General features: G+C 47.5%; 1 protein-coding gene across 1 annotated transcript; it reads left to right on the top strand.

Moving 5' to 3' along the window:
• The first annotated feature begins 759 nt into the window (after nucleotides 1-759).
• Nucleotides 760-19,289, top strand: LOC112890451 (ADP-ribosylation factor GTPase-activating protein AGD12-like). Its single transcript, XM_025957342.1, has 2 exons — nucleotides 760-846; nucleotides 18,807-19,289. Exons 1-2 carry the CDS (start codon nucleotides 760-762, stop codon nucleotides 19,287-19,289), a joined length of 570 nt encoding a protein of 189 aa, XP_025813127.1.
• Nucleotides 19,290-24,638: the final 5,349 nt, after the last annotated feature.

Below are 24,638 nucleotides of genomic sequence, written 5' to 3'. Positions count from 1 at the left end.
GAGCCGACCTTCGCTTCTCCCGCTGTCAATGTTCCTCCTCCATAAGGGACGCACCTTCAGGAGCCGATCACTTCTTCATCGGCTGTCGCTACTTCCCTCCCAGGACAGGTATGTTTTACTCCCAGGTCATTTTCATTCCTTTCTGTGCTACTCTACTCACATGCCTCCTTTCAGAGCCTGAACCTCTCAAAATTGCTTGCGTTTGATCCCGCGTCCATCGGGTCGGCCATACTAGAAGCCGATGATCCTCAACCGGACTTGACTAGCGTCGCCAGTCAGCTTCTCTGTATGAAGGATCTTCTGTCGGGTTCGATCGACGCCCTGGTCCAGGATTCCAGCGCGGTAAAGTGGATCCTCGATGAGGTCAACTCCCAGCTTCCCATGAGTCTTCAAGTCAAGCTCTTGCCGGCCGGGCACCTCCCTTCCTTTCGGGTAAAAGTAGCAGAAGCTCGCCATAGGATTGAGACCCGTCGCTCTCAATCCCCCTTGAGAACCAATATTGCCGAGTGGTGTCAGTCGGTCAACAAGAAGAAAGCTGCTCTAGACGCCAAGGCTGACACATCTATTTCCGCCCAACGGCTTCTTCTTCTGGAGAAGGATCTAGAGGATCTTGAGGCCAAAGTCCGGGCCACCAAGCGGTGCATCCAAGAAGAAAAAGACCTTATTGCCAGCTCCAAACAGGAAGCAGAAGCCCTGACCACTTAACTGAAGGTAGATCTGGCCGAGCTGAGTGCTCTGAGCAAACAGGTGATGCCGGAAATGGACGAGGAGGACGAAGCAGTGATCGCTGAAGTTGATCGTGTCCGTCTCGACGCCATTGCTGCCATTGATGAGTTCCTTCAGAAAGCATGTTTCTTTAACAGATAAACTTTGTGTGCGTACATTTTAACTCTAAAGTCGATGGTCACACATCGGCTGTTCGATGATCCCATTATGTTGATTACTTCAAAAAACTCTAGAGTCGATGATCTCACATCGGCTATTTTGACAACTTACGAAATGCTTTTCTTTAACGTGTGGGCCAACCATACGCATCGGCCTCCTTTCTTCATTCATATTTTGCCACATGTCACCGGTTTCGCAGACCCGGGCCATCGAGCTCTGTTGGTTTGCACCCTTCCGCACAACTCCGACGCTACCTTATTCAGGCCCATCGGTCACATCGGCTTATAGCCTGATGCATGACATCGGCTTTACTGCTCATCGGCCCACATGCTTGGGAAGTATCTCTTGAGATGTTGACCGTTGACTGCCACCGGAAACTTGACACTATCCAATTCTTCAAGCTTATGTGCATTCCTAGGTAGAACTTGATCAACCCTATACGGCCCATGCCAGTTTGGGGACCACTTGCCATACACTGCGTCCTTAGTTCCCAATGGTAGTACTACTTCCCAAACCAGATCTCCTACTTGGAATTCCTTCGGCTTGACCTTCTTATTATACGCGCGGGCTACTTTGGCCTTATTTTTCTTGATCTTCTCAAGTGACCAAAGCCTAAGCTCCGTGAGGTCCTCAACATTGTCATTCATCAGAGTAGCATATTCTTCAGCTGTTAAATCATTCTGGAACTCTACGCGCCTCGATCCAGCCATAATTTCCCATGGTAACACAGCCTCCTGCCCATAGACTAAGTGATAAGGAGAAGTTTTCGTCGCCCCATGACAAGATATACGGTATGCCCACAATGCCTCTGATAAGACCTCATGCCAACGTCTAGGGTACTCATCAATCTTCCTCTTAATCAACTTGATGAGGCTCTGATTGGACGCTTCAGCTTGCCCATTTGCCTGGGCATAATATGGAGACGACCTGATCAACTTGATGCCCATGTCGGCAGCAAACTTCTTGAATTCCTCTGAAATAAAGACCGAGCTTCCATCTATTGTAATGGTCTGACGGATCCTGAATCTATGAACGACATGTTCCTTGACAAACTGAATAACGTCTCTGGATGCCACCGATTTCATAGGAACTGCTTCTACCCACTTGGTGAAGTAACCCGTGATGGCCAAAATGAACTGGTGGCCTTTGCTGGATGGAGGATTAATTTTGCCGATCATGTCCATGCCCCAGCCTCTGAATGGCCATGGTTTAATAATGGGGTTCATCACTGACGCTGGTACCATCTGAATCTTCCCGAACCTCTAACATGCTTGGCATCCTTTATAATATTTAAAACGATCCTCAAGCATGGTGGGCCAATAGTACCCTGACCGCCTAATCAGCCACTTCATTTTGTGAGCCGATTGATGAGTCCCGCAGGTTCCTTCATGGACTTCATGTAAGAGCCGATTGGACTCAACCGGCCCCAGGCATTTAAGCAACAACCCTTCCAAAGTCCTGTAGAACATGTCGTCACCTATCAAGACATATCTCATGGCTTTATAACGTATCCTCTTGGGTGCCCCTCGAGCCGAATCCTTCAAGTAATTGAAGATATCAGCTCTCCAATCCCCCTGGTGCAGTAGGTGCACCTGATGATTAGATCCGTCGGCTTTGTACCCTGAAGCCAGTTGTGCCAAATCATTGGCCTCCAAATTCCTAGCCCTAGGTATCCAATAGAAATTTATGTACCTGAATTGGGCTATCAGTTCTTGACATTGCACCCACAACGGAAAGAGTAGTTCACTTTCACACCTGTATTCCTCTGTGAGTTGAGAGATCACCAATTTCGAATCCCCAAAAACTTCTACCGCTTCAGCTCCGGCCTCAAGAAGCAACTCCATACCTTTATGTACCACCTCATATTCTACAAGATTATTGGTGCAAGTAGTAGACAATCTGATTGAAAAAGAATACGCTGCCCCCCGAGGTGATACCAGCAGGATACCTATGCCACATCCATCTCCACAAACTGACCCATCGAAGTACATAGCCCAAGCTCGTACAGAAAGCGCTGCTATATTGGAATTGACCCTCTCGGCAATAAGATCTGCTAATGCTTGCCCTTTGACCGCCTTCGCGGGTTGATATCGGATATCGAACTCTGACAATGCAAACATCCATTTTCCTAATCGGCCTTTCAACACAGTGTGGCAGAACTGCCTGAATTATTCCGGCTCAAGTGTGCTTAGTCATCGCTATACAGCCGATACTAACTTAACACACTTCAAACGGAACAAATCATTGGTCTGTCGGGTCTCCGCCCGATGCAACCACGGTTCAACAGGATCGAAGCAGGTTTACCTCGCACGAAGGCGAGTTTACAATTGCACACAACTCATCAACTTTTAAATCATAGGTTATTACACATTATTACAAAATGTTCAGACTTGAGTAAACTTATACAAACATTGTTCAAACGACAAGCTAAACAGCTCATCTAGGTTCACAGTGGAAGCAAAATTAACACGCGACTATACTCGTCGCGGAGGTGAACACCACACTCAGCCCGAAGTATGGAGTCATTCAGGAGGGTCACTGCCAGCCGGGGACGGATCCCACTCCACGGACCAGCCAAACGGAAAAATTCACTAGCAAGACTGAGTATACTAATACTCAGCAAGGCTTAACCGCTTCATGGTATACTTAGCCATGTAACTAGACTCATGAAGGCTTGCAATGGTTCTGGGTTTAATTTCAGCTGAAAAGCAACAAAGAGTATGATCTACTTTCATGTTTTAGCTTACAGATTCTAGTCTTATTAACCATTCTAGGTAAGCACCTATTCTAGACAAGCAAGGTAGAGATTAACATTCATCAAGATTATTCCAGCAATCGTTACTGATATTACTCTATGTGGCAGAAGGAATAAGCAATCTCAATCTCCGCGAGAAATGGACGATTCCTGAATCGAATTTCAACCTTGCAAGGGTAAACCTAACTCACACGCTTGGAACATCCAAAGATCGTTCCGAAGCAACCGTTTGCCTTTCATTCCGACTCATGGAACAGGGCCACCACAAGCGACTGTAGGACCGTACGCACACAAATTATGCAGGACATACGTCTGTAGCGCGACTACATGACCGTACTCCTGTCCGCTACACGAAACGTACTCCCGCATGTGGGTGCGTGAGAAAAACCAAATTACGAGTGGTGGGAGGTATGTCCACTCCTCGGGCCGATTGGTTACTAGGCTTACCGCTTTACCATATTTCGCGGCATGTGGCTAGTACTTCCAAACGCTTAGCCACCACTACCACACACTGCGACCTTATCAACTTTTATCAACACAGACGGGGTAACCTTTTGAGTCATGATACTGCACATGACCCCATCCATGATGCTTATAGTGATTGCAAGATAGTAATCATTCAACTCCTATATCGCACGAGTGACAGGAAATCACCCGACTTCTACCTGTCCCATTAGCACAGCATCTATCCGATAAGGACTCAGGCACAATACATAGATTCCTAGTATCAATGCATCTAGGGTTCCATTTCAATTTCTAGACTTAATGAAAGATATAATATATAAGCATAAAATTATAGTAAATTGAAATATTGGGTTATGCACCGGGGCTTGCCTTCTGGAGCGGGGCTAGAGTCAGTGGTGTCAGAAACTTCCGAACTTTGGTTCAGGGCTACAGTTATAGTCTCGACGACGTTTACCGGATCTTCAGAAAACCCTTGATCTTGTTCCAAGACTAGCTCGTAATCTCCATCGTCGAGTGTCGTTGACTCTACATGATATGCAATAATTTTAATGAGATGGTTCTTGAGTTAAGGATTTTATTTCACGATGAAGTTTCAATTCAATAGATTGGTACACATAAATTCATAAAGCAAGAGGTCTAGATATAAACTTATTATTGGCTCTTTAATCCAATTACCTTAATTAGTTGAATTAATTGAATTAGATTAACAAGTTTGATTATTGGTTCTGATCCTGGATTTTTTTATGGGTAAGCTTATTCCTAGTGGATAGGCTTACTATGAATTTTCAAAATTTTCTGAAAATAAAAACTAGGGTATTTAAATTTAGTGTAAATGTTAGGTTTAGTTTCAAATCTTAGGTAAACAGTGTTCTAAATTCTTGGAAAATTAATTAGGGATTAACTATCAATTTATTAACCAATGGTAAAAATATCTAAGCATGAAAAGTTTAGGAACATGTTTGAATAAATTTAAATCCTTTCAAACTTGCTTTGCACAAAATTTAAACTTAGATTACAATTGGGTCCTTGCCGGGTCGAGACGGCGGCCGTGGCACCTGACCGGTGTGTTCTCGCCGGCGGCGAGGGTTTGGCCGAGGGGAAACTGGTCCTACACGACCTACAGGACGGGGTGCACATGCCGGTGGGTGGTGGGCACAAAGGGAAGCGGCGGAGCAAGGTCAACAGCGAGGAATGGCGGCGGCCGTGACGGCGCGTCTGTGTTCCGGACGAGGGGCTGGCGAACATGGAGGGATGGAGCGCGCATGAGCATCGTGGAGTCGTGGGGATGCTATTCCCATACCTGGTTCGACAGGAGGTGGGGCGGAACATCGACGGTGAGGCGGCTCGGGTTTCACCGGCGGCAATGGCGGCACGGTATTTCCTCGATTCTGGCTGAGAGAGTAAGGCTCGGTGAGGGTAGATTGAGGGGCAAGCAGAAACGGCGAGGAATTCCGGCGGATGGCTTGACGGCTCAGCTTGACGCTCGTGGAGAAGAAGGGAGGGAAGGGGAGCGAGAGAGGCTTCGGTTGGGCTTTATAGGGAGGCGCAGTGCGGTAGAGAGGGAGAGAGAAGTGCACAGCCGGCCGTAGACCCACAACGCCGGTCGGGCTGCGACGACGATAAGCGGTGGCGGAGAGCGGCACGGCAGATGGCAGGGCAGCGTGGAAAGGCGGGGTGTCACACCCGATTTATAAGAACATAAATCGAGCAATCATATATGCGCCAGCATCAAGTCACGCATATATACAATAGATTATCAAGATATCACAACACATGTCATGAATAAAAGCGTATAAATTATAAAATGAATATCTTCATTACAACGGAATCAAGAATCAGTTCAAGGAAATGCAGAAGCGTAAATGAATACATGAAGAGCTGGGCGCCACGGGGACGTCAACTGGGAGACAAACGCCTAGAAGTCGTCGAAGCCGCTGACGTAGTCCTCCACGTTGCCGGGCACTGAGCAGCAGTCGAAGATATCCGAAATAGAACAGAAGAGTAGAGAGGCAAGTGTGAGTACAAACTAGTACTCAACAAGTATAACACAGACTATGAGGCTCTAGGCTAGCTGACTCAACTGCATTAGCTTTTAGTCTTAGCAAATTTTATTAAAGCTAATTACTACAAGTGGATGAATTACCATAACCCAATTGCATAAGAAATTAATCAGTATTAATTAAGAACTACTGAGAACCATCCAAACCACAACCACCCGGGGAATCTCCCTAATCAAAGGTTGATAACCCCACTAATCAGACGGAGGATCTGGGCCGCTCATGACTGTGAGCACAGCTGATATATCAGTTTTACACTCTCGAGAGGTTGCACAACTTTACCCACAAGTCGTGAGCTACGCTAGTTGTTCATCACACTTCCTTAGGTGAGATGGCTAGCAAGCACACTACGAGACCGTTACAAAGGATCACGTTGGTAGGGTGTAACCGCTAAGGATTCTGGATCAGCAACGATGGGGCCCACCTCCGGGGGTACAAGACACACAGCACAGACCAAGCCGGAGGAGCAGGGACCATTGAAGCTTACCACCCCTCTTGCCCACGCAGGTAAGTTACTCCCGAACCAACACGACCTAATTAGTAAGTCAAGACCGTCCCATTCCAGTCTTGTGGTTGCGCGGTTGTCCCAGGTTGTCGCTCTATGAACCGGTCCTTATGGAGAGTGGCCAACCAAGCACTAAGCACCGTGCTGGCCCCCTAAACCATGTTTCTATTAAAAACATCTTTTAAGGAGACGTGAGCCACTCAAGCACACAGCACAGAGGGCCACTCTCAGAATTAAGTTGCATATACCCTTAATCATATTTAATTAAAAAGGACCAAGTGTGTTATAGCGTAGCAACATAGCACAACTAACCAAAATGCAACCCAAAGGACATATATATAGGATATAAAGTGGCTAGGAAAGTCCTTATAGGCATACAGTATTAAAATGCAGTATGAAATTGTATTAAAAAGTGATAGGAGGTTCATGTTATACTTGCCTTCCTCGTACTCTCCCGGCTGCTGCTCGAACTGCTCGGAAGAAGGCTCCTGGTACTGCTCCGGTGGCTTGACGTCTACTCACGATCGTAAGAGCAATACATGGTCCACACGTGCACACACATGCAAACAAAGGCAAACTATAAGAAACAGTACACCAAAACAATAGAACAGCACACAAAACTAGTCTAGAGCTATTCTACGCGTTACAACGATCGCGTGGACATAAAGAACACCTAAAACGGAGCTAAGACGTGAAAACTACGTTTAAAACAAGATCCAGGGACCTATTTGCGAGAAAAACTGGACTACAGGGGTTCTGGGCAAAAACCGAGGCCTTAAGCGTAAATAAAGGGTAGACACAGGGGCTAGCACGTGAAAACATGCGGCATGGACGGCGGGTTCAAAAACTGGAAAGCTCAGGGGCTTCGGTGCAAGAAATAGGGCTAAACTGCAATTATTATTGAACTGCAGTGGACCGCGGGTTGATTCCAAGGAAGCTCAGGGGCTCTTTAACAAAACTGCCACAGCTGAGGGGTATCTTCTAATCTGGACCGTCGTGTATAGATCGGACGGTTCGGACCAAATCTAGTTCGGACGGTCCAATCTGCACAGCGGAAGGTCCGGACGGTCCGATCTGGATCAGACCGGTCCGAACTGGCTGGCTCGCGGGGACGGCAGAACGGTCGCTGGAATTTGACTCCCGCGGCGGCGCGCGGCTCGGGCTCACCGGAGCTCGGCGTTCTCGCCGCTCCGGAGGTCAAAACAACTCGAGATCGGGTCGGGCGTGATCAGCGCGACATGCGTGATCCATCTGAGGCTAAGGCGGGGCTCAGGAGGCGCTCTAGCTGTGAGTGCGACGGCGGGGTGGGTCTGCACGGTGGCGCACCGCCGGCGTGCAGTGTTCTGGTCACTGCGGAGGCCTAAATGCTACGGGATCTAGCGCAACACGACCAGGGGGATGATGTGCTGCTCACCGAGGCGTCGTGGGGACCGGAGACACGACAGAGGATGGTCGTCGATGATGGCCGTGCGGCAGAGGCGGGCGGCGCTCGCGGAGGAAGCTGCTGCAGGGGCTCTCCGGACTCCTAGGCTCCACGGGTCGACGCGTGGGGCTCCTGCGAAGGTGTTACGGGGGTCAGGGAGGTCCGGGAATCACCGACGGCGAGGAATTACGAGGGCGGAGCGCCTCACCGGCGGCGGCTTCGGGTTCAATTCCGGCACGGCTAGAGCTCAGGGTCGAGGGCAGAAACTTCGGGAAGCTTCCTGGCGGCGAGGCGGAGCTACTGCGGGTGATGTGGTGGCCTGGGGCGCGGTGGAGCGGCCGGACCACAGGGAGACCGAGGCGACCGGAGCGGGGAAAGAAGGGGGCGGCGGTGCTGGAGATCTTCGGGGTTGCAGGGCTGGGGTTAGGGTTCTGGGGGCTCAGGAAGTTCCTTTTGTAGGGCGGCGGCGCTGCCTTGGCGTGCGGGCCCAGAGAGAGTGGCTCGCCGGGGATCTCGGGAAGGAGTTGCGCCGGAGAAGAAAGGGGAGAGAGAAGGGGCCGACAGGTGGGGTCAGGCTGAGGGAATGACTGAGAACAGAAGGAATGACTGACCTACTTTCCTGTTTCCTCCCTTTTGTTTCTTTTTCAAACAACTCGATTCTATTTGAATTCAACTCAAATTTGAATTCAACTCCTATGCACTCAACCAAATAAAACTTATGCACCAGCATGAATGCACAAACATATTGAACCCTAAATAAATTTTAATTCTTTGTGAATTAAATAATAAATAAATGCAAGCTAGGCAAAATAAACCCTTGGAACAATTACTGGAGCCCAATTAAATTCATTATAAATCTCGAAATTTTACCTTAGGGTGTTACAAACCTACCCCCCTTACAGGAATCTCGTCCCGAGATTCAGATAGGCTAGCTAGCAAAGAGATTGGGATATGTCTTCCTCAGCTCATCTTCTCGCTCCCAGGTAGCCTCATCCTCTGTGTGATAACTCCATTGGACACGACACATCTTGATCTTCTTGTTTCTGGTAACTCTCTCAGATTTCTCCAAAATCTTCACTGGATGCTCGGTGTAGGTCAGATCCTCCTGTACTTCCAACCCTTCCAATGGTGCTTGCTCTTCTAGCACTCTCAAGCACTTCTTCAGCTGAGACACATGAAACACATCATGCACTCCTAAGAGACTGGGAGGTAACTCCAAACGATATGCCACCTCACCTTTCTGTTCCAGCACCTTGAACGGACCGATGTATCGAGGGGCTAGCTTCCCTCTCACATTAAACCTGCGAATTCCCCTCATCGGTGAGACCTTCAGATACACATGATCACCCACTGCAAAGGTCAGATCTCGGCGACGAACATCCGCATAGCTCTTCTGACGAGTCCGAGCGACCCTCAGATTTTCTCGCACCTGCTGTACCAACTGTTCTGCCTCTTCAACAATATCTGGACCAAACACCTGCCTCTCACCAATCTGATCCCAATACAATGGAGTCCTGCACTTTCGACCGTACAAGGCCTCGAAAGGGGATTTCTTCAGACTGGCCTGATAGCTGTTGTTATACGAAAACTCTGCATACGGCAGGCATTTATCCCAGCTGGTACCATACTGAATAGCGCAGGCTCGAAGCATATCCTCCAACACTTGGTTGGTCCTTTCTGTCTGCCCATCTGTCTGAGGATGATAAGCAGTACTGAAATGCAGCTTCGTATCCAACGAATCATTTAACTGCTCCCAGAACCGTGAAGTGAACTGAGATCCTCGGTCAGATATGATCTTCTTCGGGACTCCATGCAGACAAACAATCCTGGAGATGTACAACTCTGCGAGTCTAGCACCGGAGTAAGTAGTGTTCACCGGAATGAAGTGAGCAACTTTCGTCAACCGGTCCACTACTACCCATATGGAGTTGTACCCCTTCTGAGTACGAGGCAAGCCAACAATGAAGTCCATGGTGATCTCCTCCCATTTCCACTCTGGAATCTTCAATGGCTGCAATAGACCTGCTGGTCTCTGATGCTCTGCCTTGACACGCTGACAAGTGTCACAGATGGCCACGTACTCCGCAACGGAACGCTTCATTCCATACCACCAGAATCGTTCCTTCAGGTCGTAATACATTTTAGTGCTGCCCGGATGAATGGAATATGCTGTATCATGAGCCTCACTCAGAATCAACTTTCTGAGGTCATTCACATCCGGCACACATATGCGACCCTTGTACCACAAGGTACCCTGATCATCCTCCCTAAAATGAGGTGCTTTGCCAATCTTGATCAGGTCACGGATCTCCTGCAGCTTCTGATCTTCCTTCTGATGCTGCCGGATCTCTGCCTCTAGAGTGGGTTCTGCCTCGAATGATGCACTCGAGGTGTGATGCAATAAACCCAGGCTCAACTGCTCAAACTCCTCGCATAACTCCTGAGACATCCGAAAAGCCACGGCCATGTTAACATAGCTCTTCCTGCTCAGAGCATCTGCTACAACACTAGCCTTGCCCGGATGATAGTGAATCTCGAGGTCATAATCCTTGACCAACTCTAGCCATCTTCTCTGCCGCATGTTCAGCTCACTCTGCGTGAAAATATACTTGAGGCTCTTGTGATCGGTGTAAATATCACACCTCTGCCCAAACAAGTAATGCCTCCATATCTTCAGAGCATGCACAACTGCGGCTAACTCCAGATCATGAGTGGGATAATTTAGCTCGTGCCGGCGCAATTGCCGCGAAGCATAAGCTATCACTCTGCCTTCCTGCATCAGGACGCAACCAAGACCATCCCTCGAAGCATCACAATACACTGTGAACCTCTTGCTCTGGTCTAGCAGAGTAAGGACTGGCGCCGTAGTCAACCTCTTCTTCAGCTCCTCGAAAGCCTTCTGACGCTCATTAGTCCAAGTGAAATCCACACCCTTCTCCAGCAAGGAAGTCAAAGGCTTTGCACTCTTGGAGAAATTCTCAATGAACCTCCGATAATAACCTGCTAAGCCCAGAAAAGAGCGGACTTCCTTCACTGTCTGCGGAACAACCCAGTCAAGCACATCCTTCACCTTTCCGGGGTCCACAACAATACCTCCCTTGGAGATAACATGACCGAGGAATGGAACCTCATCAATCCAGAACTCGCACTTGCTGAGCTTGGCATACAGCTTGTGCTCTCTGAGCCTCTGCAACACAAGCCTCAGATGCTTCTCATGCTCTGCTTCTGACTTGGAATATATCAGGATATCATCAATGAATATCACCACAAAGGTGTCCAGATAATCCATGAAAACCTTGTTCATCAGATGCGTGAAGAAAGCCGGAGCATTAGTCAAGCCAAAGGACATGACCGTATACTCGTATAGCCCATACTTGCAGGTGAATGCCGTCTTCGGGATATCCTAAGAACGAATCTTCAGCTGATGGTAACCCGAACACAGATCAATCTTCGAGAACACACAAGCACCCTGAAGCTGATCAAAGAGATCCTCAATGCGAGGCAATGGATGCTTGTTCTTGATGGTGACTGCATTCAGATCCCGATAATCGACGCACATTCTCTTCGCGCCATCCTTCTTTTCTACAAGCAATACAGGAACAGCCCAAGGAGAGAAACTGCGATGGATATAACCCTTAGCTAGCAACTCGTCGACAGTCTTCTTAACCTCCTCATGCTCAACAGGTGCCATATGATAGGGCCTCTTAGCAATAGGAGCTGTGCCAGGCAAGAGATCAATGGAAAACTCAACGTCGCGATCAGGCGGCATACCTGGCAAATCGTCCGGGAAGACATCCGGGAATTCAGACACCATGCGAATACCATCCGTGGGTCTAACCTCCATCTGATGAAGGAATCCAGAAGGCTCTGTAGCTCCAACAGTGACCTCCTGACCATCCGGTGCTGACAGAAGAACAGTCCTCTGAGTACAATCTATCCGGACTCCCCACTTAGCAAGAGTTTCCATCCCGAGGATCACATCAATACCCTTGGAGTCTAGCACCATCAGATTTGCACTGAAATCTACCCCTCTTATGGCCACACTGACTCTGGGACAGAAGACATGAGACCTCAACTGCCCTCCCGGTGAAGATACTAACATGCACCTCTTTAACGTGCTAGTAGGAATACCATGATGCTCAACAAAAGACTGGGTGATGAAAGAATGTGTAGCTCCAGTATCAAAAAGCACTGTAGCGGGATGGCTATTAACCATGAACGTACCAATAACCACGTTAGGAGCCTCGGCCGCTGACTCGGCCATCACGTGGTTCACCCTGCCCTGAGCTGGGGCCTTGGGCTGAGCTGCACGCCCCTGCTGTCCTGCCTACGCCTTCCGAGGGCAGACGTTGGCGTAGTGCCCCGGCTCGCCGCAGTGGAAGCACACTCGTGGAAATGCAGCGGCCTGCTGCCCAACAGGGGGAGTGGGCACTCCCTGCCTCTGAGCTGGTGGAGCCGGAGGCGCTGGAAGCCTCTGACCCTGTCCCGCCTGCTGCTGCTGCTGAGGACGAGGCGGAAACTGCTGCCGCTGCTGGTACTGCTGGGGCGGCCTCTGCTGCTGCTGTGGTGGAGACTGATAGCGGGGACGAGTGTTGCTGCCCGAAGAGGATGGAGCGATCTTCCTCTTCTTATCCTCAATCTCCCGGCGCTTACGCTCGGTGTTGAGGGCCGCATCAACCAGCTGGTTGAAGTTGTCGAAGCGGTGGTTCAGCAGCACATACTGGATGTGATCATCCAGTCTCTCCTTGAAATACTCCTGCTTATCGCTATCACGAGCGACGTCAGCAGGGGCGTAGCGGGCAAGCTGAAGGAAACGGTCACGGTACTCCGTCACCATCATAGATCCCTAAAATGACAACACAGATAACAAGGATAGAAATCGCTCAATGGGTCAGGCTCACGAAAGAGATCAAGGATAGATCGAAGCTCAAAAGAAACTGCAGGGGATTCCATTCAAATTTACCTGCATAAGAGCACGGAACTCCTTCTGCTTCATCTTCATTATGCCCTCAGGGATATGATGGTTCCTGAAGCGCTCACGGAACTGGACCCAGGTGAGAGAGTCGCGGTCCTGAGCCGGGTAGGACTCCCACCAGTCGAGAGCGGAGCCTCGCAGCTGCCCTGCTGCGTACAGAACCCTCTCCCAGTCGTCGCACTGTGCAACAACCAACTGGCGCTCCACCGAACGAAGCCAGTCGTCCGCCTGGAGTGGGTCCGTGGCGTGAGAGAAGGTCGGAGGGTGACCTCTCAGGAAATCCGCACGCCGATCACGGGGCTGAGGTGGCGGTGGAGGTGGGGGCTGGGCGTGGATATGCTGCAGAGCCTGAACGGTATTGTTCAGGGTCGCCATCATCTGCATCTGGAGCTGGAAGAACTGCTCCGGGGTCAGTGGTGGAGGCATCGGTAACGGCTGACCGGTACCCTGGTTGTTCTGCTCCTGCGGGTCAGAATCGGAACCGGTGCGCCTGGTGTTCACCATCTGATTGCAACAAATGAAGTTTATGAGAAAGATATCGTGCAGCTGCGGAAATAAAACTTCGGAAGGATATGACAGAAAGAAAAGAATATAGGTTTTACCCCCAACGTTCTAACTCAATTTTTATTATTTAGTTCAAGTTGGGTTAGGGTCGATTTGCATGAACAAATTTAACTACCAAACTATGCAATCAACCAAAGATCCAAATCATACATTTGCACAATAACAACCATTCAATGTTCACAACTTAGTCGAGTTTATCACACCTCTCGACTAACACACTCGTTCTAACGTATTTTCATCGGGACAATCAAACTTATAATTTACAAAATTAGGCGACTCGGGCCAACATCTACGGAAACTCAAGCTATTTCTCAGAAAAGACAGGAGAGATAGCAAATCAAGGACTTGAGACTCAAGGAATAGAAGCAAAGATGAATGTTTGGGTTTTGCGGAAGCAGAGCAAGCGAAAGGAAATCCTAAACTCGACCAGTTCTATCTAGGCTTCATCCTACAGTCGACACGGCTCTGATACCAATCTGTCACACCCGATTTATAGGAACATAAATCGAGCAATCATATATGCGCCAGGATCAAGTCACGCATATATACAACAGATTATCAAGATATCACAACACATGTCACGAATAAAAGCGTATAAATTATAAAATGAATATCTTCATTACAACGGAATCAAGAATCAGTTCAAGGAAATGTGGAAGCGTAAATGAATACATGAAGAGCTGGGCGCCACAGGGACGTCAACTGGGAGACAAACGCCTAGAAGTCGTCGAAGGCGCTGACGTAGTCCTCCACGTTGCCGGGCACTGAGCAGCAGTCGAAGATATCCGAAATAGAACAAAAGAGTAGAGAGGCAAGTGTGAGTACAAACTAGTACTCAACAAGTATAACACAGACTATGAGGCTCTAGGCTAGCTGACTCAACTGCATTAGCTTTTAGTCTTAGCAAATTTTATTAAAGCTAATTACTACAAGTGGATGAATTACCATAACCCAATTGCATAAGAAATTAATCAGTATTAATTAAGAACTACTGAGAACCATCCAAACCACAACCACCCGGGGAATCTCCCTAATCAAAGGTTGATAACCCCACTAATCAGACGGAGGATCTGGGCCTCTCATGACTGTGAGCACAGCTGATATATCAGTTTTACACTCTCGAGAGGTTGCACAACTTTACCCACAAGTCGTGAGCTACGCTAGTTGTTCATCACACTTCCTTAGGTGAGATGGCTAGCAAGCATACTACGAGACCATTACAAAGGATCACGTTGGTAGGGTGTAACCGCTAAGGATTCTGGATCAGCAACGATGGGGCCCACCTCCGGGGGTACAAGACACACAGCACAGACCAAGCCGGAGGAGCAGGGACCATTGAAGCTTACCACCCCTCTTGCCCACGCAGGTAAGTTACTCCCGAACCAACACGACCTAATTAGTAAGTCAAGACCGTCCCATTCCAGTCTTGTGGTTGCGCGGTTGTCCCAGGTTGTCGCTCTATGAACCGGTCCTTGTGGAGAGTGGCCAACCAAGCACTAAGCACCGTGCTGGCCCCCTAAACCATGTTTCTATTAAAAACATCTTTTAAGTAGATGTGAGCCACTCAAGCACACAGCACAGAGGGCCACTCTCAGAATTAAGTTGCATATACCCTTAATCATATTTAATTAAAAAGGACCAAGTGTGTTATAGCGCAGCAACCTAGCACAACTAACCAAAATGCAACCCAAAGGACATATATATAGGATATAAAGTGGCTAGGAAAGTCCTTATAGGCATACAGTATTAAAATGCAGTATGAAATTGTATTAAAAAGTGATAGGAGGTTCATGTTATACTTGCCTTCCTCGTACTCTCCCGGCTGCTGCTCGAACTGCTCGGAAGAAGGCTCCTGGTACTGCTCCGGTGGCTCGACGTCTACTCACGATCGTAAGAGCAATACATGGTCCACACGTGCACACACATGCAAACAAAGGCAAACTATAAGAAATAGTACACCAAAACAATAGAACAGCACACAAAACTAGTCTAGAGCTATTCTACGCGTTACAACGATCACGTGGACATAAAGAACACCTAAAACGGAGCTAAGACGCGAAAACTACGCTTAAAACAAGATCCAGGGACCTATTTGCGAGAAAAACTGGACTACAGGGGTTCTGGGCAAAAACCGAGGCCTTAAGCGTCAATAAAGGGTAGACACAGGGGCTAGCACGTGAAAACAGGCGGCATGGACGGCGGGTTCAAAAACTGGAAAGCTCAGGGGCTTCGATGCAAGAAATAGGGCTAAACTGCAATTATTATTGAACTGCAGTGGACCGCGGGTTGATTACAAGGAAGCTCAGGGGCTCTTTAACAAAACTGCCACAGCTGAGGGGTATCTTCTAATCTGGACCGTCGTGTATAGATCGGACGGTTCAGACCCAATCTAGTTCAGACGGTCCAATCTGCACAGCGGAAGGTCCGGACGGTCCGATCTGGATCAGACCGGTCCGAACTGGCTGGCTCGCGGGGACGGCGGAACGGTCGCCGGAATTTGACTCCCGCGGCGGCGCGCGGCTCGGGCTCGCCGGAGCTCGGCGTTCTCACCTCTCCGGAGGTCAAAACAACTCGAGATTGGGTCGAGCGTGATCAGCGCGACATGCGTGATCCATCTGGGGCTAAGGCGGGGCTCAGGAGGCGCTCTCTTTAGTCAATAGTTACCTTTTTGGAATACCATTCTCCCGGCAAAAGTCATGCATCATAACATATACCATCTTTGGTCAGTGCATGGTGTTGCATCGTCATCGAAAATCCGTAGACTGACTAACGGGTGTGTCTCCAGTACAACTTCGGATTATCTTCGGGTTCCTAAGTCTATCCTGTTGCTGTTGGCACTACAGGGTTGTCATTCCTCTTTTGTGGTGGTGTTTAATCACATGACCATGATGCCGTGTCGGAACCTAAGGCCTCATGTGCGCTGCAGCCACATGATTGAGCCATTAGGGTCGCACTGGTGCCTAGGTATATGTGACGTAACTCACTGCAATCTCTTTTTATGCAACCTTACTAGTGTCCTAACTCTTGATCTTCGCTTTAAGGATATAGAACTACCCAAGTGTTAGTTACGAGAGAACGGTTGCAGGGTGCGAGTTATGTGCGTCATTAACTCATGAGGGTATGCATCATACTTTATGCATTTCTTACATGCATACATTGCAAGCGTCATCATCCTTGCATCATGGTGTAAACATTGCATCATGGTAATTGCATTGTATCATATGCACCATTTCGGTCGTGCATGGAATCCTCCATCCTCATGTTGCACCATCATTGCAATCATATATCTCAACAGTGCATCACGTTCATGGTTATATATCGAGCATTGCACTCTGAATTGGAGCATTTTGTCACTATCCCTTGATTGCATCGGTATAAATAAGCATGTTTTGCAGTCAACATTATCCAAGTCATTCAAGTAAAAAAAACTCTGAGCAGGAATGTTTCAAACATCACTTATCAATCTCTCGTATTATCCTCACTTGCAATCCATAAGTTTTGTGATGAATGTCGCCGACATTTATCGTCCTCATGTCATAATCTTAGCTCTATGAGAACTTGATCACCTTTCTTTCTCTTCTCTCGTCAAACTCATCCATGTACAATCTATCTATGCTCTCATCACACTTATCTCGTCATACTCCAACGGCTTTTATCATCAACCTCAAGTTTCTCTGGTGTGATTGCTTTATGCCACTTCTGATGGATGATTTGCTTCTCTTCCATTAAGAGTCTTTCGTCCTGAATCTCGAGATGAGATTCTTTTTAGGGGGGAAGGCTGTGACAGCTCAAGTACCTGTAAGCTACGCATATTATTTGTTAGTGTGAAGTATGTGCTTGTTAGTGTAAAGATTGTGTGTGTTTGTGTGAAGCTTTTGAAAATTTAAAGTGCAAGTAAAAAGGGTATTTTTGTAATTATGGAAAAACTAGGGTTATTTTTGCAAAATGTATTTGGATGTGAGATAACTTCAAATAAGTGAAGGGTGGTTTTGCAAACATGTTTTTCTTACTTTATCCCCTGTAAAAAAATATATGTTTATCCAAAAAGTTGCATTAGAATGCATGTGTTGAATTGTATAAAAATTTGGGTAAAGTTGTGAAAATAAGGGTATTTATGTAATTTTATAAAAGTACAAGTCCTTTTGTGCAAGTAGTTGTTTTATAAAAGTAATTCTAGAAGTTACCCAGGACTAAAGTGTAAAAGGTGTAAGTCATCATGACATGTCTATCCATCATTAAGACGTGTCTATCCCGTCATCATGACGTGTCATAAATGCTTGCATTTAGGTCCCAAACGTTATAAAATTTTACTCTTTAGGACAAAAGTAATTCAAATCCAACCTTTGTTTAAATTTTCACGTGTAAAGATATAAGTTTTGAGTTTTTGAACTTGCGCCCTAAAGCAATGTTGTAGAGTTTGAAAAACTCTCCAACTTTCGTTTTGGGCATTTCTTCATTAGGGCTTTAGATTAATGTGAAATTTATACTTTATAGAAAGGTCCCTGCAGTTTTCTAAATTTGCGCATAAGTCCTTGGGAAATCCAATTTCCCCTTCTTCTCTCTCTGTTCTTCTTCTATTTGGCTTCCTCCTTCCACTGGCAGCGGCATCTATCCCTCTCTCTCTCACCCTTTCATCTCCACCCAGCTCGGCACAGGGGCGCGCAAGGAGGCTGGCGGCGCGCTGGAGCGAGGCCGGCTCGCGGGGCGCGTGAGCTAGGCTGCGGCCCGGCGCGAGTCCGAGCGCGGCGCGGGCGCAGGCTCGGAGCGGGCGCTGCGCGGGCGAGCGTGCACTGCGTGGGAGCGAGCGGCCTCGAGCAGGGGCGGCTGCGGCACGGGCCCGCGGCAGGCGTTGGCGCGGGCGAGCGGCGCGGGCGGCTCCAGGCGGCGCGCAGGCGCGCAGCACGGCGGCTCGGGCGGAGCGGGCGCTCGGGCTGGCGCAGGCGCGCGAGAGCTGGTGAAGCGCGCGGGAGCGGCGGCAGCAGCAGGCGCTGGGCGGCCGGAGCAGAGGCGCGCGTTCACCGGGAGGCGGAAGGAATCGGAGGACACGGTGACACTGGGGCCTCAGCAACGATGGCAAAGCTGAAGGAGTTCTTGCACAGAGGTGAAAATCGTATTTGTGCTGACTGCAGCGCACCTGATCCCAAATGGGCGTCAGCTAACATTGGAAGGACTACCAGAAAGCCCAAACTTCAGTAATCAAAGGCAACCTAAATTCTGTCTGGAATGAAGAACTGAAGCTCTCTGTTCCACGGCAATGTGGACCTCTGAAGCTGCAAGTGTTCGATCATGACGTGGTGTCCAAGGACGACCTCATGGGGGAGGCCGAGATCGACCTGCCGACGATGATCAACGCCGCTACCCCGTTCGGTGATCCAGAGCTGCTGGGCGACATACAAATTTGCCGGTGGCTCAGGTCCAACAACAATGCGCTCGTCAAGGACAGTGCCGTGGTGGTTGCCGGCGGCAAGGTGAAGCAAGGGGTGACGCTGAAGCTGCAGCCGCACGAGGCGGTCGAGGTGGAAACAACGCAGCGCGGGTTCGACGCGCAGCGCAAGACTGGCGGCGGTGGTAGGTCAACCCGGATGACGTCGCAGCAGGCGGAAAGAGTGGCAGAGCTACATCTTGTGCGAGCAGAAGTGGCGCACAGGGGCTGCGGCTAGGCACGGCGGCCCTGCAAATAACTGGGCGGACATGCCGGATGTGTTTCTGCAGCACATGCGCGTGAGCAGAGGAGGCTTAGCCCATGAGCAGGAGGACCCTGAGGTTCGCGGAGGAATCAGCATAGCGAACCAATCCGGCCCTATCGGCTTCTCCAATAAATCCACGACATCCAGCAGCTCTTACCCTTCACCGATCGTCTGAGCAAGACCACGACACCTCGAGGAAGCTCCTGGATCCCCATCGAGCCTCTTCGATCCCTGTATGCCGGAACATCATCGCCATGGCAAAGCCAACCGCCATCACCACGGATCACCGTGAGGAATACCTCTCCGGTTATCCTCCACCCACTACAATTCCCTAGCAAGCTTCTTCGTCCTTCCCACACCGGAACCTCGCCACTGTCGAGCACTTCTCATCGCCGATCCTGTTCACCACGGGAATTCATTTTCCGTCTGTTCTCCTCCACAACCAAGGCTACCTCAAGGTTTGCCCTGATCCACTGAATCTTCCTAATGCCGGCGACTCCTTTGCCGGAACATCATCGTTATCTTCCTATTCTTTGTTTTCCCCGACCAGGGACTTAATTGCTTTGATTTAGAAAGTTCTAGGGTGTTCTTTGTAAAATTTCTAGAACCTTCTTTATTTCAAATCAGTGAACTTCTACATTCCAATGAATTTCGTAAGAAGTTCATAAAAATACAAATCAGTTTTGTTTGAATCCTTAGGTCAAAGTCTATAAGTTTTATGTTGTGATCTTGAGTTGAAAGTCTTTGATTTGTGGTCTAGGTTAAATATTAGGAAATGAATGCTTTATTTGTATCTTATGTGATATGCATGTGTTGTAGCTGAAAGGTAAATCATAGGATGTATGTCTCAAGTGGAGAAGTGTGATATTTAGTTAATCCTTTGACACGAATGCTCATATCCCTGCCATCAAGACGTTATCCTTGTCTTGATTGCAGTCTCCTTAAGGTCTTTTTCGTATAAAGATCCTTGTTAGTTCGTGTGTATCTGCTGCTTAGCTAATACATCTCTGCAGCTATGCTTCAGCATCGGCTATTAGCTCAGCCAATAAGCATCCGTTTCATTTGAGTCAATGATGTTTCTGTGTAACAGCTGTTAGCCGATGCATTTCTTTTGGTATGCTTCTACCATTGGCTGATTAGCCGATACGGTTGTTATCTTTCTAATGTCGGCTACTGCCGATACAATTCTGTTGTTCTGTCCAACATCGGCTGCACATAGTCGATGTATCAAAGGTGTACACACAATCTTAGGATTCTTGCTATCGGCCGATCCAAGCCGATTCTAGTTGTTTTCAATATCGGTCAAATATGGCCGATAAACCCTTAGTTTTCCCATCCTTGTCCACACACTTCTATCAACTGATTTATCGGCTAATAAATCGGCTATATATCTATCGGTCACATACCCTCAACCACACTCCAATCGGCTGCACATCTGTTAAATATATCCTCCTAGCACAAGCTCATCAGCCACATACTCTTCAGCCTAACTCCACACTTGTGGTATCTTTAGCCTAGTCTGATATTAGTGTTCTGTCCCACCTAGTTCTTGTAACAGGTCTAACTTAGATAACCCCATCGGCTGTACGTCACTCAATTGTTGTGCTGACGTAATCAAGCCGATACAACCACACCGAGTTACCTAGGATAACACTTAAGCACATCTCAGTTAAGACACAGCTGCTTTAGAAATCACCCCTCTGCTAAAGTAATCGATGCTTTCATTGATCAATTAGGAAACCGATGTACCTATCAATTGGCTACACAAGCCAAAGTACACAACCCTAGGTCAGTAAGATAGCACAGTAGACACGCCTCTGTTAGGCATGACCAAAGCATATCAATCGGCTAAACCTAATGCACCCTCATCGAATACGGCAAGATCCTTCCTTGTTCTATCCTTGGAGTACTATACTTTCAACGTTCCTCTCTATATCAGCTGATTTAACCTCAAGTGAACCCAAATCGGCTAATCCTTTCTACTCATATACAGAGATTGCTCATGCCGATTTCTCTTCAAACAGAAATCATGAGATTTCCTAATACCGTGCAAATAGCTTCCTCCTTTGCCAATTCTATCGACTAAACCCCTGTTGTTCCAATCGGCTTTGTTGTAATCTTCAACAAGTAGCCGATTCTAATTAGTTGTCCCCCTAAAACTCTGTCTAAGTTTAGTTCAGATCTTTCTGGTTGTTATATGAAGAGTATGTTAAATGAGTGTTGGATTGCAACTTTATTGTGAAGTAAGATAGTTTTATGTGCACACTTTGAATGTAATGCTGCATTGCATGTAGATACGACTACTTCTGCAAACAGTACCTACAAGATCTCCCAGAAGTCTGCGGAGGATATTCCTGAAGACCAAGTGAACGTCATCAAAGGATTATCTGAAGCCCCGAACCAAGTTCGGAAGATAATAATACTAACATCCCTAACTTCAGCCCCATTAGTAAAGGCAAGCCCCGATGCATATCCCAGTATTTCAATTTATTACAATTTCATTATTTTATTATATATCTTGCATTACGTCTAGGAGTTGAAATGAAACCCTAGTTGCATAAGATCTTAGAAATCCAATGTATTGTACCCGAGTCCTTATCGCTTAGATGCTCTACTAAGTAGGACCGGTAAAAGTCGGGTGATTTCTTGTCACTCGCGCGATATAGGAGTTGCTTGTTTACAATTCTGCAACCACTATAAGGATGATGGACAGGGTCATCTGCTATATCATGACCTAAAGGTTACCCTGTCTATTTTGATAAAAGTGTTAAGGTCGAAATGTGTGGTAGTGGTGGCTAAGCGTTTGAAAGTACTAGCCACATGCCGCGAAATATGGTAAGCGGTAAGCCTAGTAACCAATCAGCTCGGCAAGTGGACATACCTCCCACCACTCGTAATTTGGTTTTTCTCACGCACCGATGTGCGGGAGTACGTTCTGTAAGGCAGACAGGAATATGGGATCATGTAGTCGCGCTACAGACGTATGTCCTGCACAATTGGTGTGCGTACGGTCCTACAGTCGCTTGTGGTGGACCTGCTCCACGACCCGGAATGAAAGGCAAACGGTTGCTTCAGAACGATCTTTGGATGTTCCAAGCGTGTGTGTTAGGTTTACCTTGCAAGGTTGAAATTCGATTCAGGAATTGTCCGTTTCTCACGGAGATTGAGACTGCTTATCCCTTTTACCACATCGAGTAAAAAGTGTAATTATTGATGGAATAATCTTGATGGATGATAATCTCTATCTTGCTTGTTTAGTATAGGTGCTTACCTAGAATGGCTAATCAAGCTAGAATCTGAAAGCTAAAACTTGAAAGTAGATTATACTCTTTGTTGCTTTTCAGCTGAAAATGAACCCAGAACCCTTGAAATGCCTTCATGAGTTTAGTTACGGGCTAAAGTATACCCAATCCCGGGTAAGCCTTGCTGAGTATTAGTATACTCAGCCTTGCTAGTTATATGTTTTTCAGGTAATATCTTTGAAGATCCTACTCTTCCCCTGTCTTGTCCCTGTGCTCTTCCAGATGATTGGTCCGTGGAATGGGATCCGTCCCCGACCAATGCTGATGATGCCGAGTGATGTCGTGCCCGGGCTTAGCATAACATCCGTCTTGACGACACGTTGTGAATCGTCGCATATGTTTTCCGCTGCCAAAAACCATAACCTTAACAGTTTGTAATGTTTTCTCTAAATTTAGAACTTCGTACTGCTTTTGGAAACTCTTGTAATGTAATTCCCTGTAATGTAAAATATGATGGTGACTGTATCTCTGGACTCACCTTCGTGTGAGGTAACCTTATTTGATCCTGTATCGGTGGTTTATCGGGACGTTACCCGACAGGCCAAGGGATTATACCATTTGAAGCACGTTGGAGCCCTCAGGAATGGACTCACGTACTTGAGCCGGTATAATTCAGGTTGGTTCTTGTCACACCCGATTTATAAAGAACATAAATCGAGCAATCATATATGCGCCAGGATCAAGTCACGCATATATACAACAGAATCATCAAGATATCACAACACGTATCTCGAAATAACAGCGTATAAATTATAAATGAATATCTTTATTACAACTGAATCAAGAATCAGTTCAAGGAATGCGGAAGCGTAAAATAAATACATGAAGAATAGGGCACCACAGGGACATCAACTGGAAGACAACGCCTAGAAATCGTCGAGTCCGCTGATGTAGTTCTCCATGTCGCCGTGTACTGAGCAGTAGTCGAAGATATCCAAGAGAACAGAAGAGTGGAGAGGCAAGTGTGAGTACAAACTCGTACTCAACAAGTATAACACAAACTATGAGGCTCTAAGGTTAGCTGACTCAACTGCATTAGCTTTTAGACTTGGCAAAATTTTATTAAAACTAATTACTACAAGTGGATGAATTACCATAAACCCGAATTGTATAAGAAATTAATCAATATTAATTAAGAACTATTGAGAACCATCCAAACCACCAAGATAACCCCACTAATCAGACGGAGGATTTGGGCCGCTCATGACTGTGAGCACAGCTGATATATCAGTTTTACACTCTCGAGAGGTTGCACAACTTTACCCACAAGTCGTGAGCTACGCTAGTTGTTCATCACACTCTCTTAGGTGAGATGGCTAGCAAGCACACTACGAGACCGTTACAAAGGATCACGTTGGTAAGGTGTAACCGCTAAGGATTCTGGATCAGCGATGATGGGGCCCACCTCCGGGGGTACAAGCACACAACACAGACCAAGCCGGAGGAGCAGGGACCATTGAAGCCTACCACCCCTCTTGCCCACGCAGGTAAGTTACTCCCGAACCAACACGACCTAATTAGTAAGTAAAGACCGTCCCATTCCAGTCTTGTGGTTGTGCGGTTGTCCCAAGTTGTCGCTCTATGAACCGGTCCTTATGGAGAGTGGCCAACCAAGCACTAAGCACCGTGCTGGCCCCCTAAACCAAGTTTCTATCAAAAGCATCTTTTAAGGAGACTTGAGCCACTCAAGCACACAGCACAGAGGGCCACTCTCAGGATTAAGTTGCATATAGCCATTAATCAAATTTAATTAAAAAGGACCAACATATGTGTGAGAGCGTAGCACCTAGCACAACTAACCACAAATGCAACCCAAGGTATATATATAAGGATAAAGGTGGCTAGGAAATCCTTATAGGCATACAGAATTAAAATGCAATATGAAATTTGTATTTAAAAGTGATAGGATGTTCATGTTATACTTGCCTTCCTCAAAGTTCTCCTCCTGCTGCTCAAATTGCTCTGCAGAAAGGGGCTCCTGGTACTCGTCCAAAGGCTCAGCGTCTACTCACGATCGCAA

This window comes from Panicum hallii, chromosome 4 (genome assembly GCF_002211085.1).
Source record: "Panicum hallii strain FIL2 chromosome 4, PHallii_v3.1, whole genome shotgun sequence".
NCBI lineage: Eukaryota > Viridiplantae > Streptophyta > Magnoliopsida > Poales > Poaceae > Panicum > Panicum hallii.
This window is presented reverse-complemented; position numbering and strand designations above follow the sequence as displayed.

Excerpts from the sequence above, each read along its gene's own strand:
- LOC112890451 (XM_025957342.1), top strand. The coding sequence starts at position 760 with ATGGACGAGGAGGACGAAGCAGTGATCGCTGAAGTTGATCGTGTCCGT. Across the intron at positions 847-18,806 it reads TTGATGAGTTCCTTCAGAAA|AAAGCCCAAACTTCAGTAAT; the intron begins GCATGTTTCTTT and ends AAGGACTACCAG.